Source organism: Seriola lalandi, unplaced genomic scaffold (genome assembly GCF_002814215.2).
Source record: "Seriola lalandi dorsalis isolate HSWRI2012SDOR001 ecotype SW California unplaced genomic scaffold, Sedor1 jcf7180002054661, whole genome shotgun sequence".
Lineage (NCBI taxonomy): Eukaryota > Metazoa > Chordata > Actinopteri > Carangiformes > Carangidae > Seriola > Seriola lalandi.
In genome coordinates this window covers 202,225-217,103 of record NW_019525214.1, presented here as the reverse complement: position 1 = coordinate 217,103, position 14,879 = coordinate 202,225, and the positions used below count along the sequence as shown (strand labels likewise).

General features: G+C 41.9%; 1 protein-coding gene across 1 annotated transcript in view; it reads left to right on the top strand.

Annotated features, from left to right (window-relative positions):
- LOC111665930 (thyrotropin-releasing hormone-degrading ectoenzyme) overlaps nucleotides 1-14,879 on the top strand; it is a 141,132-nt gene that overhangs the window by 13,509 nt on the left and 112,744 nt on the right. The window contains exon 3 of the mRNA XM_023421057.2: nucleotides 4,569-4,845. Coding sequence (XP_023276825.1) covers nucleotides 4,569-4,845 — 277 coding nt within the window. The remainder of the gene's footprint in view (nucleotides 1-4,568; nucleotides 4,846-14,879) is intronic.

Below are 14,879 nucleotides of genomic sequence, written 5' to 3'. Positions count from 1 at the left end.
CACCTGGTTTCAGTTTCTTTCTCCTCTTCACTCTCTCTCTCCTCTCTGCCTCTGTCGTCCACCTCTTCCTCTTCTTCACTCTTTTCAATCCCTTTTTAATATTCCTCCTCTACTTTTCCCTTTCTCTCTCCTCTTTACCTTTTATCCCTCCTTACTCCTCTTTCTCACCTTTCTCCTGCTCTTCATCTTCTCCTCTTTTCTCCTCTCAACCTGATATTTTTCTTGCTTCCTCCTCTCGCTTCCTTCTTTCCTTTCGCCCTCGCTCTGTCTCCACTTTTCTTTCTGCTCATCCTCCTCTCCCTCCTTTTTCCTCCTCCTCTCTTCCACCTCTTTCTCACCGTACCTCATCTTCTTTCTTCACTCTGTCTTCAGCCTTTTCCTCCTTCTACTCCTCTTCCTCTTCCTGTCCTGTCAGTATCTTATTGTCGACCTCTTCCCACTCTCTCTCTCTCTCTCTCTGTGCCTCATTTCTTCCTCCTTCTTCTTCCTCATGTCATTCTCATTCTGATCACTTGTTTTCCTCCTCCTCTTCCTCCCAGCTCTCACTGTTTCTCCTCCATCGTCATCTCTCCAACACTTCATTTCAGTTTCTTTCTTCATCTTACCGCCTTTATTCCTCTCTTCTTCATTCTTCCCTTTTCTTTTTTCACCCTACTCCTCTTCATCTTGTCTTCCTCTTTTATCCTCTGTCTTTACCTACAACTCTTTCTCTTAACTTTCATCCCTTTCTCATTTTCTTCTTCCTTTTTCTCCCCTTTCTCCTCCATTTTTCTTTCATCATCCTCTTCTTCTTTTCCTCCTCCTCTATCTTTCTCACTTCTCTTTTCACTCGTGCTTCATTTAATTTCCTTCCACATTTGTTTCCTCTCTTCTTTAGCCGCTTCCTCATTTCCTCCTCCTCTCCTCCTCTCCTCATCCCTCTCTTTCATCTCTCCCTCCACAAACACCCTCAGTAAAATGCACAAGTGCGATAACCAAAGTTTCCAGAGGGATTATTTCCTGGAGTTTTAACTTCTCCCTGTCAGGTGACTGACAGCGGGACGTAACAAAGCTCTGATATGAAAACATTTAGCTCGGCTTAGAGAAATCAGGAGGAAACAGAAACTTTCCTTGTGTATATTGTGGAATTTCTCTCTCTGTGGAAACCGAACAAGAAAAACTTGAAGCAGTAAAAACATCTTCCTGTAAAAAAAACTTCTGCGAGCGAACCTGTCAGCTCCGACGTCAGAGGATTATCCTTTAACCCCCTGAACTCTGATTCCACCTTAAATTTCTCCTTTGATAGGTTCGCAAGGTTCAAAGACTAAAACAAAATCCAGCTTTGCACGACAGCATCACATACTGCGGGTGGATTTACTCACCGCGAGTCAGGTGTGTTGAATCTTCAGCTTTTGAAACCCGAGCCGGAGAGCAGGCGAGCGCGAGGCCGAACGTGAACAAGAAGACGATGGAAGTGAATTATGGGTCACTTCATGTATAATTTAATGCAACAGCAATTCTGCCTAACTAACCTCGCTTAACGACATCAGTGGGATCCTGGGCCAAATGTAGAGCAAATTGAGGTTAGGCGGTAATGTGATATACGGTGTGAAACCATACAGATTCGTCCGCTGCTGGAAATGAAACCTCTCACTGTCAGGCAGTCGTCTCTTTCACGTCTCTGCTCGTGTTACACGATCGTGGACGATGTTACAAATCAGTGAACGGAGCTGATTTATGCCTTTTTTATGAAAGAATTACCTCAATTCTTCAGGTCTCGTTCACAATGAAGGTAAATCTGTTTCTGTTATGTTGGGTCATTTACTGCATGAAGTAGTATGAAAACTGCTTTAAGTGAGCGGTTTCCAGAAAGGCAGCTGTGGATGTGAGCAAGTCTTTCAAAGGACCCTGAATGGGTATTGAAGTTTGTTCATGAACTATTTTTTACTTCCCCTAATACAAGATGTTCCCGTTTCTTTATATTTTCATTTAAAAACTCAAATATAACAAGTGGGTACGTACACTGCTTGTCAAAAACAGCTTTTTAGTGAATTTTCAGCAGCTGAAGTCCAGTGATAACCTTGAATCATACAAAGGTATGTGCTAAACTTCCCAAGGGTAAAAATAAAAATAAAATAAAAGTGTATGTCACCAAAAAAACTGAAAAATCATGTCCTTGAAAGTTAATGCAACAGTCCAACACTCACTAAAGACAAACCTGTTTGTGACATTCATGGACAGGATCTCAGATGAGGGTAGGACTGTTGGTTTTGGGAACATTAAGAATCTCTGCTTTTTGGTGGATGATGTGGTTTTTGTTTCGCTTCATCAGAACTTGACCTCCAGCGCGCACTTGTGCGGTTTGGAGCCATTGTTCTCGGTGGGTAGCTCCCCTCCCTTCAAGTATCTCAGGGCATCTTTGGTCATGAGCTCTGGATCTTGACTGAAACAATGAGATTGTGGATACAAGCGGCTGAATTGGGTTTCCTCCGTGGGGAGGCCGGGCTCAGCCTTAGGGTGACGAGCTCAGAGTTGCTGCTCCTTCATGTTGAAAAGAGCCGATAGAGGTGGTTGTATCGAGGCATGTTCAACCGGGAGAAGACCCCGGGGTAGACCCCCCCCCACCCCCCCAGAACTCGCTGGGGATGGCCTCAGGAACCCCCCAGGGGGAGCTGGAAAACGTTGCTGGAGAGAAGGACTGCCCTGCCGTAGACTAAACCCTCTGTCTGTACAAAAGGCAGTGTTGAAACAAACTGTGTTACTACACCCTCCGATGCATCATTAGAACAATACTGTACCGCAGGAAGAAGAAATACTGTATATTGCTGTCAGGATGGTGAGAAAAAAGACAAGTAGCACAGGGAGAAAGACTGGTTGGTCAGAGGTTCATCCGTCAGCGAGATAATGAGCCGAAACATTAGACGAAGAAAAACCAGGCGGAGGCTTCACATGATGGAAGACCAGCACAGTCTCCAGACTTAAACCCGGACGGAACTAGACAGAAGGTTAAAGTACCAATCCTTAGTACCGAACTGCATAATCCTTTCTTGGAAATATCCTAGTAGACAATCGCACAAGTCTTTTTATACTTTTTTTGTAGTTTTTATTGTACAGCTCTTTGTAACTCTTGTCTCGAAAGCCGTATATAAATGAATAACCTCTCATCCAAATGGAAAAACAGCTGTGTGTCACCGACTCTCGAAAACTGTGTTGTTGTGTTGTTTTTAACAGAGCATCAAAACAAAAGAGAAAAAAACTTGAAACTTCACTCCTGATAAACAGAAACCCGATCCGAAAGGAATCCAAGAACAGTCAGGTCCAATCTGCAAGTTATTTAGATCAAAGCCAAGCTGACGAAAACGGAGAGCGAGCGCCAACACTTCACAGTTCTCACTCTCCCTTCAGTCTTTCAGTCGGCTTTGATCCGCGCAGGTATTAGACAAATTGACACGGATTGACACACCCAAGACCTGGAAGGGAGGAGAGGTTAGAGGAAGAGGAAGAAGAAGGCAGAGGATGGTAGAAATAGAGGAGGGAAGAAGAATTGGAGCATGAGATAAAAGGGAAAAAGGAGAAGGAGAGACAAACATGGGAAGAGGGAGGGGATGTGTGAAGAAGGAGGATGACAAGACCCTGGAAAGGGACCCAGTCTCGACCTAATTGGCTGCGCCTTGGTTACTTTGAACTGAATGGACCCATGAGGATCTGTAATTTACTGTGAAACTATAACCTTTAAAAGAGGAAATAGCACAGTCTTCTTACAAATGAAAAGTGAACCCGTGAGCAATAAAACAGCAGCAGTCTTTGCTCAGTTCACTACACTCAGGGGTGTGACCGGTTGTTTATGATGAATAATATCTACAGAACTTTAGATGGAAACTGTTGTATAACTGACAACACTGAGTCAGTTCAGTGGTTTTAACTTTCTGGAAGATACACCTCACCCCATTTTATCATTTACCACCATCCTGTAGTTGCTGTTCTTATTTCATTTTGTGGTTTGTGGTTATTAAAATGAATTGAACTGATTTAGATTTTTTTAAATTGGACATTTTTGTGACAGAAGATATTGACCACTTCCAAAAAAAAAACCCACATGAAGTCTGTAGTTTGGTTTAGTTCTGTGTTAGCTGCCATCAAATTTTAACAAAGCTGTGTCCCAATTATTCACAATGTAAAACCCTTAGTGTTGTCTGAATGACTCAGTTGACTCAGATGAAAATGACACGATGCACTTAATGAAAGTTAACTTGCTGCTAGTATAAGATATCGTTAAGTCTGTGACGTTATGTTTATCAGGCTTGTGTAATGTAATTGTTCTTTCACTAAACAGTAAAATCAAGTGTGCAGAAGTTGGTTTTACCCTCAGTTTAAAGAAACTTCCGTGAAATCAGCTGTGGTTTATGTAATGACGCAGATTTTGAGTGGAAACGAAAAGGTCAGAACCAGACGTTGGCTTTGTGATTGTTGTGTTTGTGACGTTTGGCAGACTTCGGGTTTTGTCTGAAGGACTTATGAGGATGGATTGTGTTTTGTTTTCCTTCACTTTGATCTGATAATAACCTTATTCGCTTATGTCTCCTCTACAGTTACCTGGCAGTGACTCAGTTCAGTCCGATCCACGCCCGGAAGGCCTTCCCCTGCTTCGACGAGCCCATCTACAAGGCCACGTTCTCCCTCACCCTCCGCCACGACCCGCAGTACACCTCGCTCTCCAACATGCCCGTCGAGAGCAGCTCGCTGTCGGACGAGGACGGCTGGGTGACCGATCGCTTCGCCCGAACGCCTCGCATGTCCACGTACTACCTGGCCTGGGCCGTCTGCAACTTCACCTACAGAGAGACGCAGACCGACAGCGGCGTGACGGTCAGTCCCTGCACACGCCCAACACACGAAATGAAACCCAGAGCGCTGCTGTGGTTCTGGGTTCGGAGGGTTCTTCCATGCAGCTTTAGCCTGTGCAGAAGAGTCTGTGCCTCTCAGAATAATTTCTATTTTTGAACAACACAACTCAGACAAGTGCAGTGAAAACACAGGAAGAAAGAATAAGATGCAATTAACACGTTGATACAAGATAAAACACCTGAAGAAAAAAATAGCTAAACTTAGCAAGCAACAACATCGCAGAGGTATCTTTCTGACTCTTCTGTCATGACCCCAACTTAATTATCCTTTGTGCTTTGGTGCTTTATTTCTTTTTTTTAAAAGTCTTCTCCTGTGAAGTGATTTTAACGATCTCATTATGTGCCAAGTAGCAAACGTTGTTGGCATTCTTCTTTTCTTCTCTTCGTCACTTCTGCTCTTTTGTCTTCTGGTTTGTCTCGAGGCTGCGAGGAAAGACTCCACGATGAAATACAGAAGCGTGTTACCTCGACATAATGACACACTGAAGCCCCGATCACCTCTAAACTGGATTTATTATCATTAAATCCTTATCTCTGGGGTTAAAACACTAAATATGAGCAGCAGGAGTTGCTATCTTCAGACAATAATCGGCATAATGAAGTTTTGATTAGGGAATAACGGCTTCATTTCCCCAGATAACCACAGAAAAGAGGTCAGTACAGTGAGTAACAGGCTTAAAGAGGAAATCAGTGGATCGCATAGTTTTCCCTCAAGGAACTGGTTAGAAGAGTTGCTAAGTTCTCCTCCCCTGATTTATATCCAATACACTACCACCAAGAAGTGGGGAAAAAAAAGGAGCTAAAAGAACTTCCAGCTTCTGCCGCTTCAAGTGGAAGAAATAGAAAAGCAAACCTTAAGTGGGCGGCGCTCAGTTGATGACAGACAAACAGTTTATCAGGATTATCTCAGTTTGGGTTTCGACTCTTCAGATTTATAACAAAAATAAAATAACCCGGGGGCAACTAGTTTGAAAGATTCACTACACTTAGGGTGTAAGATGGCATCCAGTTGCATCATGGGAAGCGTAGGGGGGCCGGTTGCACAAAACCTTAAGTTTTTCTACTTAAATATGACACGTAAGGTTTAATTTGTGAGGGAGTTAATTAAAGGTGTCACACGTAATCTCTTAAAAGGTTTCCTTAGTTAAGGAAAAAAGTTTTTTTACAGCAGTAAAATTCTACTGTTTCCATGGAGACCGTTGATTATTTGCTGCCATCAGCACCTGGTGATACCGGTTATCACTTTTGGGAAGCCAGTCGCAATCATGAAGTGCGTCGCTATCTCTGCCTCCTGATCGCCGTGAACTCAGTCGTGTTGCTGTGGCGACAGAGTCAGACACACCTTTAGTTTTTTTCCCCCTTACTTTGGTCGCTAAGGTCTTTTGTGCAGCGTTTTAACTGACTTTAAGTTACTCCTTAAGTATAAGACTAAGATAAGGAGAAAACCTTTACATCCTTGAGTGAACATTTCAAGGAAACCGTAACTCAGACTTTAAGGACAATCTTAACTTAAGGTGTTTTGTGCAACCGAGTAAAAGTCAGTCTAACTTGTCGGCTGTTGCCTCTGCTGATCCGTCTGTCACTTCCTGGTACAAGCACAATACGAAATCACTAGAGTACGTCTTTAAAGAGCTTAGTAAGATCATCATCTGCTGCCATGAGATAAAGAGGTGATGAAGTCATGTAAGTCTGGAGAAGAACACAGTTCGTCATCTTGATAAAATGCCTCCAGATGCATCTTAACTAAACGGTTATATCAGGATAACTCGCTCAAAATACGAAACACAAGCACAATTTCTCATCTAACTAATGGGTTATGGAACATCTCTAAAGTCTAAATCTACAGATAAGAGTTTATTATCTTTATCATGATGTAATGAAGTCAGATAGCAGCGTTTGTTATCTCAGGATAACATGGTAATTAAGATATGAACTCAAGATAACGGCCTGGTTTTTTGAGATAAGAGATAATTAACTTTCTTTGTACAGAGGTTGACGTGGTTTTATTACTTCCCTTCCCTCCAGCTCAGTTGTGTGAACACACTTGGATGTGTTGAGACCAAAGGACCGAATCTGAGCCAGATGTGGGCCTTATATAGAAACTGAGAAAGCTGAACTTTCTTTTTTGGAGATACTTGCACTATACCTTTTGCAAGTACAGTTCCCATAATGCCTTGGGGGATGTAAACATGAAATATGTGTTGGCATGGATCGAGGGAGTTTTCTTTTTAGCTCATGTTTGTTTCATGTTGTGAAATTGGCACCATTCAAAGTTGCTGAATTATCTAACAGCTATTCATGGATGCACAGATGTTTAACAGTGAATTACTCTGATGCTGAAGGAAACTGAAAAACGTGATGATGGCAAGTTCTGGAGCCATGAGGAGCAGTTCTTTTTGCTATGATATTTAAGCAGATTTATGGATGTTTATGCATAATGGATGTAAGGGATAATGATATGCTCTGAAAGTTACAGTCACACTGAATCTAAAAACCCGTGTTATCACATGTGTGTGCTCAGATCTGACTGAGTTATAACTGTAAAATAGGAGTGTGATTTTTGACTAATTGCAGCAGTTGAGTGCCGAGGGTTTCAGGGTGCTTTAATTGTCTCCATGAGCTTGTGTGAAAAACGCTGCTGCTGCTGCTGCTGCAGGTCTTTTGTGCAACAGTTTCACTGACTTTAAGTGATTCTTAACATTTTAAGAACATTTTAAGGAAACTTCAAGGATGAAACTTAAGGTGTTTTTGCAACTGGTCCCGGTTATAAGCACTTGGGCCAGGTTTGGGTCAGTGTTGGCACCCAGAACCGAGCCTGATTGTTTTTGCATCAGTCAAACCAGCAGGCGAGCCATGCGGTTCTATCCATTGTATTTCTATCCTTCAGTGTTTATCGTGTCTGTCTCGTCTGTTCTGTACGATTCTGCTTTGAAAGTCAAAGCGTCCACCGCTGGATTCGGCTGATTCCCGTCATCCTTTAACAACAATAACATTTAAAGCAGGAATATGCACACGCACGCATCAGTGTTCTTATACAAGGACAAATACATGCACGACCTTGTTTCTTCTTCTCTTCCTCCTCCTCCTTCTTCTTCTTCTTCCTCTTCTTCTCCTCCTCCGATCATCTCTCTATCAGTGTAATTACAGCTCATCCATCTCGTCTGCCAGAAACTCAAGGACAGCACTACAACACACACACACACACACACACACACACGTGCGCACACACACACACACACACACATATTCTGCCCGTGTCTCCTTATTACTGAAAGATAATTTTGGTGAAATGCTGTTTTAATGACAAATCATATGTGGGTCATTTATAACCATCACCAGCCTCTAACACTGTGTGTGTGTGTGTGTGTGTGTGTGTGTGTGTGTGTGTGTGTGTGTGTGTGTGTGTGTGTGTGTAGCGCAGTATTAGGGTGGAATCAGTCAGGCTTGTGAGTTTTAGTCCTTGTTATGAATAAATGAATCTCTTATTTTTATCCTTCCTGTTTTTTACTCAACAACAACAGAAGCTAGCAGCTCCTTCATTTTACCTTCGTCTCAGAGTTAAATAAAAGAAAACAAAGGTGACACATGATGAGCCAGGTCCTGCTTCCGGTTGGTTTAGACTCAACAGGTGTGAGCAAACATTTTCTGAATCCAGCAGCCATGTTCTCTGTCTGGGGTCTGCTTTGTTGGGAGACGATTAAATGCTCATTAACCAAAACTAAGCGCTGGATCATAGAAACGTGGGTCTCATAATTATTAGCAACATTAGCATTAGCATCAAATAAGCTACAATAACAAAACTATAAAAGTATCTTCCAACCTCACTTCAGTTGTATGTTTTAGTCATAGTTATTGATGCACTATATTCAGAGGTGTTTCTATTATTCTCCCTCAATGATTAGGACAAAATATTTAGGAACACATCTCAACTCTTTTAATTATGACCTCAATAATAAACATATCGTTGAATTTACACAAGCTAATAGAGTTCACTGAGTGTATGTTAACCCTGTGATAGAACCACAGTCTGTAAATAAAGATGGACGTCGCCTCTGTGGCGTTACACAGGTTTCTGAAGCTCAGAGTGAGCTGCTCCACCATCGCCATCTTGGCAGTGTCTGACTCCGCCCCCTAACTCCCAGCTAATGCAAATATGGTCAAAGAGGAGGGGCATGTGTGGAGCTGAGACTTCAGTGCATACGTTCATCCACCTGTTACTCAAAGAGGCCACACCCCCAATCCTCCATAACTGTAGTCCTTAATGAAATATAAACAGGTGAGTTATATAAACAGGTGTCATGAAGGAGGAGATCAGCTCTAGAGACCAAAACAGTTTTTGTACCAGGCTGTAAACATGTTTATTTCTGCTGTAAAGTTGGACATTTTAACATGGGAGTCTATGGGGACTGACTCACTGTTGTAGCCAGACTCTAGTGGTCGTTAGAGGAACTGCAGGTTTTGCTTCTTCAGTGTCGGCTTCATTTTGCTGCCTGGTAAGTTGCTGCTTGCATAGAACGACACAGTGTCCAGTCTTCTGCCTGTTGTTGAGAGATGCAGCTCGGGGGAAATGGGTACAGATAATGAATAAATGGATTTTCCAGGAAAAGCAGGAACTGCTCCCATTTCCCACAAACCAAGACGACTCAGACCTGATGCTCCCAATATATGAGATATTAAAGAATTACTTGGTAATTTATACTTTTACGATGTTACTCAGAGACATTAAGCTGCTTCTTAATGTTCTTCTTTGAGTCCTGCAGCATAAATTTACACTGCGGGTCAATATCATTACAATACTAAACAAGACTGATTTAAAGCTCCATATTTTCCTCTTTTCCAGTGTTTTATTTGTGTTGATCCATAAGAAGATATTTGTGGCTGAGGGCGGTGGCTGCTTCGTTGTGACATCACAAAGTTCCAGAAGTCCTGACGGCTGGTTTTAAGGCTCAGTTTCTGAATACAGGCTGTGTGCATTTCTCTGTGGACTGAGGCTTTGATACTTTCACAGTATTAATATAGAAGCTAGAGCTGATCTATAATCACACTACACATGGACACACACCTTTACACTCTGATGGAGCTTTGTTCTCCTTCCTGTTCCACTCTGTCCTAATTTGTTTCTTTAACATGAGATAAATTCACATGGATCTGAAAAGTCTTGTGATTATTCTGAGGTCAGAAACACATGGAGCCACACAGAGATCAGAAACAAAGAATCGCTCACTGGCAAATTAAATCTGCAGAATAATTAAATTCAATCACATTGCAAGTTGCAAGAAAACAAACAAAATCATCCTTAAAAACCTTTTATACATCATCATCATTGTCATCATCAGCGTTAAAGAGGGAACAATTAGCAGTTTGGTTGTAGAGCAACAAAGAAGAGCTGATATATTCGTTTCAGGATGAAGGGATGATCAGAACGAGAGCGGGCGTCTTTTCATTGCAGGGAGGCGTGAAAAAGACATGAACACACTGAGTCACTCAGCAGTCACGGCCATGAAATACCTCGTTTCTGCTTTGATTAATGTTGAATGAGTGGATTTTTCCTCCGTAAACACATTGACGAGAAGCTGTTCATGCTGTTACATACCTGATAATTCATGAGGACTCTGTCACATTTGCTGCCAAACTTGGCCAGAGCAGCGTGAAAGGACAGATTTGAGATGAAGTGTGAGATTGTCCTGGTTGAATAACAGTTTTTAAAAACAGGATGTGGTTCTATTTGCAGACAAAAGGCATGAGGGGCATGGAAGAGATCCAGGAAGCAGCACATGCATATGTTCATATTTACAAACGGTTGCTGGATACGCTCTCTGTGTCTCTGTTACAGCATCGCTCTCATATTAAAATCCTTGTTTCAGCCTGAAGGCAGTGGAGACGCTGCTGTCTGTTTGCAGAGCAGCTTCCTGTGACAGAAACATTAATCCTCGCATCCCTCCATCCTCCTCCTCCAAAACCTCTGAAAGAAACAGCTTTATATGACAGAGGAGGGGGAAAAAAAAAAAACCACATCCCTCCATCCTCTTCATAACCGCTGAAACAGCTTCATCTGACAGAGACATTCATCCCTCCATCCTCCTCAGAACGGCTGAAAGAAAAGCAAAGCGTCCGTTGGCAGGCAGGAGTCGGAGCACGAATTTTAGTCTCTGTGTAAATGATGCAATTTACCGTGCACAAACCCGTCTGCTGTGTTTTATACTTAGAGATAACTTCAACCTGTGAGCGTGGAGAAGATTCGAGGACGAAAGTGTCGTTTTCTTGATTTTTTTTATTTATTTTTTTGCTGCATTAGCTGCCATGTTTGCTGCCTCAGCAAAAGTCAAGATCTGCGTCTCAACTGAGAGGCCGCATCCTTTGAAGGCTGCGCTGAAGACTGATTGTGTCACATTGGCGCGACAAGGCTCTCCCCTCCTGTCAACGACCTGTCCCAAGATTCACCGGGCGCCTGAGGATGAATAGGAAATCCTCCGGAGACCAGACCGTCTCATTTCGGTTCAGCTTTTGTGGCCTATGTCGCCTCCGAAGGTCACGCCTTCGTAGACCTTATCCTCTGGAAGATGTTGCCCCCTTATTTCAGACACAGCTAGTATCTTGATGCTAATGTGTTGAGCTACGTGGTTGCTAAGGTGATGTAGGGTGTTACTGAAGTCAATGGATGTCATTTTTTTTTAACAGACATCTGTAAAAACTCTTTGCCACATAAAAACGAAGCACCTTTTAGCTTGTGAGCTGCTGCATCCTGGTGCTCAACCCTTAGAGAAACACTTTTCCTTTTTGTGAAAAATCTGCAGCTTTTGAAACATGATTTTCTTTGGCTGGTGAAGATTTTTTTTCATACGTATAATTCAGTTTTTTACTTGTCTAAACACGTTGACTCCTCGTTTATGAAGTGAAGCTTGTTACCAACCCTTGAAATGGTCGCTGTCGACACATTAAATTAAGTAGTGAGGGGTGTTCAAGTTTCTGCGATAACAACCTTCTCATACTATTCCCCTTTTTAACTGTAGCAGTAATTGTGCCATTCTTAGACACACAGATAAGGTTATTAAATGTGCAAACTCTGAATAAATTCATTAGGCCATTCTGGAGACCGAGCAATGAGTCAGAAAATCTTAAGCTGGTGTAACAGCTGAGTTGGTGCTCAATAACTAATTAGGTAGGCATTAACACTTTAAACAGCTTTTATGATAATAAACAAAAATCAAATGCAATATGGAACAAAACAGAGTGTAAAGATGAGATAAAGGTCTGAGGATAAAGGAATAATTTCCATCCCTCTGATGATCTGAGCTGCACAAACACATCTTCAGTTAGTCTGGGACGCTTCCAGGCTTCATTGTCAACTCAAATTCCTCTTGGTCTCTCCGTCTTTCAAAGCGTCTTTTCTCTTCCTCCACCTCCTTCAAAAACAGCTGTTTGTCTTTCTGTCGTATTGTCTTTCTAATGCGTCTCTCTGTTAGAATCTCTGTTCCTGTAATGAGCTGCTTTCCCTTCAGGGAGGATTAAAGTCTGATAGAATACAAACAAACAAACAAACAAACAAACAGTGTGTGATGACCCACTGCGCAGCCCCCCGGTTCAATAAAACCCCCGTCTTTCAGCCATTTAGCTCGTTATTCCTTCATCGTGTGTAATTTCACCGACTGTCAGCGTCATAAAGCGAAGGCTGTTTATCTAGCGGCTAATCACCGCTGTGAATCTGAATGTGACCAGGTTTCTGTCTGCGGAACATCTGCCTTTAACAAGACACAAACAAAGAGCCTCAGACAGTGAAGATCCGTCACACTGAGCGATGACTGAGACGACCGCCTCCATGTTCTGGCCTCCGTGATCGTGATTTTCCCATAATGTTAAATAGTCACACTAAAGCTCTTGTTAATTTTATAGAATAACAATAAATGTCACATAATAGTTATATAATAAAAGAAAACACCTTGTCAATCTTCTACGATGAAAATAAACATCACATTAATGTTATTTAATGGTACTAAAGCTCTTGTTGAACTTGATAAATGTTTCATTAAAACTATATATACACAATAAAAGTCTTTTTAACATCTATAATCATAATAAATGTCACGTTATAGTTATATACTGATACTAAAACTCTTGTATAATAACAGATATCACATTACCACATAGTTAATCCTCTATAATGATAATAAATATCAATTATAGTTATAATAACAGGTAATACTACCAAGGGCATGGAAAGTACTTGTTTCTGATTGGCTGCCAGTTTCCAGAGAGGACAAGGACAGGGAAAGGTTGGCAGGCAACAACGAACTGATCCTTTGAACAAATATTTTGTGTGTTTATCAAAGCCTGATGTATCTTATTCCTCTGAGCCATAGAGCTGCATTGTTTTCAGAAACTATTAAAAGCACATCAATAAGCCGTACTGTTGCTGTGGGTGACATGTTCCTTTATAACACGAACACACTCTTTACTTCATTTTGACTCGGTTCCACACACACCGTCCCGCTGCCCTGAATACTCATGAGAGCACCAACTGTAGATTAAATCCGCCGCTGAAAGTAGTCCCAAACAAACGCACCAGTTCTCCAGTTTGTTTTTATTAAAACGACCGGAGCCAACGGGAAATTACTGAAATTACTTTAAGAATAAAAAAGTTATAGCTAGAAAGTATTAAGAGAGGGACTAACGCATAGTTGGTTTTGGTTCTTTACGTCTGTTTGAGTAAGAATGATTTTGTTGACGGTGACAAAAGTCACATTATCACATAATAAAGAAAAGAAAAGCTGCATCACTGGAGACACTTTCCTTCAGGATCAAGTGAACTGGGAGAAAAGTTGTGGCCCTATAACAAAATGCAGAGTCGACCATTAAACTTAAATGTCACATTAACATCCCATAATGATAATAAAGGTCAAATTAACGCCCTGCAATGACGATATACTGGAGGTCAGATTAGTATTTTAAAACGATAAAGGTCACGTTAACATTAGATTTTTATGTGACACCCATTACTTCAGCTAAAGTTTAACAACATGGATAAGTACAGCTCAGAGGAAGTGTGGCCAGGCGCCTCAAAGTCTCATGGGAGATGTAGTTTAATGGTGTGGAAGAGATCGAGCGTTGTCGAGAGCTTTGAGAAAAACTGATGAGAAAATACAATGAAGAACAAACTAGCGCTAAATTCAACTTTCTTATATTAGAAATTATTCAACACACGTCACAGATAATTTGACGTCTTTCTTTGTCCCTTTGTTGCTTATTGAAGTAGTTCACTTCACAAACACATGACAGCTGAAAATTATCTTTATTGTGCGTTTGATTGCCGTTATTTTCTTTGAGCTTTGAGAGGCTGCAGCTGCACTCGTCCTTGATGACGCTAATTTTTACTCTTCTGACACCAATTTCAAATATTTATCCACCAAGAATGAGTCTCGTTATCAGGACAGAGACTCCTGTTGAGACTCTGGGGCAAATGCTTCAAAATTTAAGACTGCCCTCATTTAATAGGGGCACTTGTTGGCTGATGCTTAGGAGAATTTATTTGTGGTTCTCAAATTCAGGGGTCGTCATGAACCCTCAAACTGTGAGTCAGAACCTCCTTAAGATAAAGCGTAACGCCTTTGATCCGTCCTCCTCGCGGGACGAGACTTCTGGCCCAACATGCGTCTGGGTCCTCGGCCCGTGTGCTTCCACATCTGGGCAGAGGCCGTTTGTTTAACCTCTGACATTGACTGACACACGGAAGGTTTCCAGAGTGTGTGACAAAGTTAGTCCAGATGTGGAGGCAGCATCTTACAACCGTGCTGTGTATGGGCCGGGTTTGGGCCGTGGCGCAGAAGGAAACGAGCGTGTGGCACGAGCACGGGCCGGATTTGTTGGGAAAAGAAGAAGAAAAAAAACCTTCTGAAACAAAGAATTGATTTCCTCTCCACTCCTTTCTTTTTTTGTTCTTGTCAAATATTGGATAGTTGTACCTCCTCAGGCTGCCAAATATTACTCACAATAAACAATGTG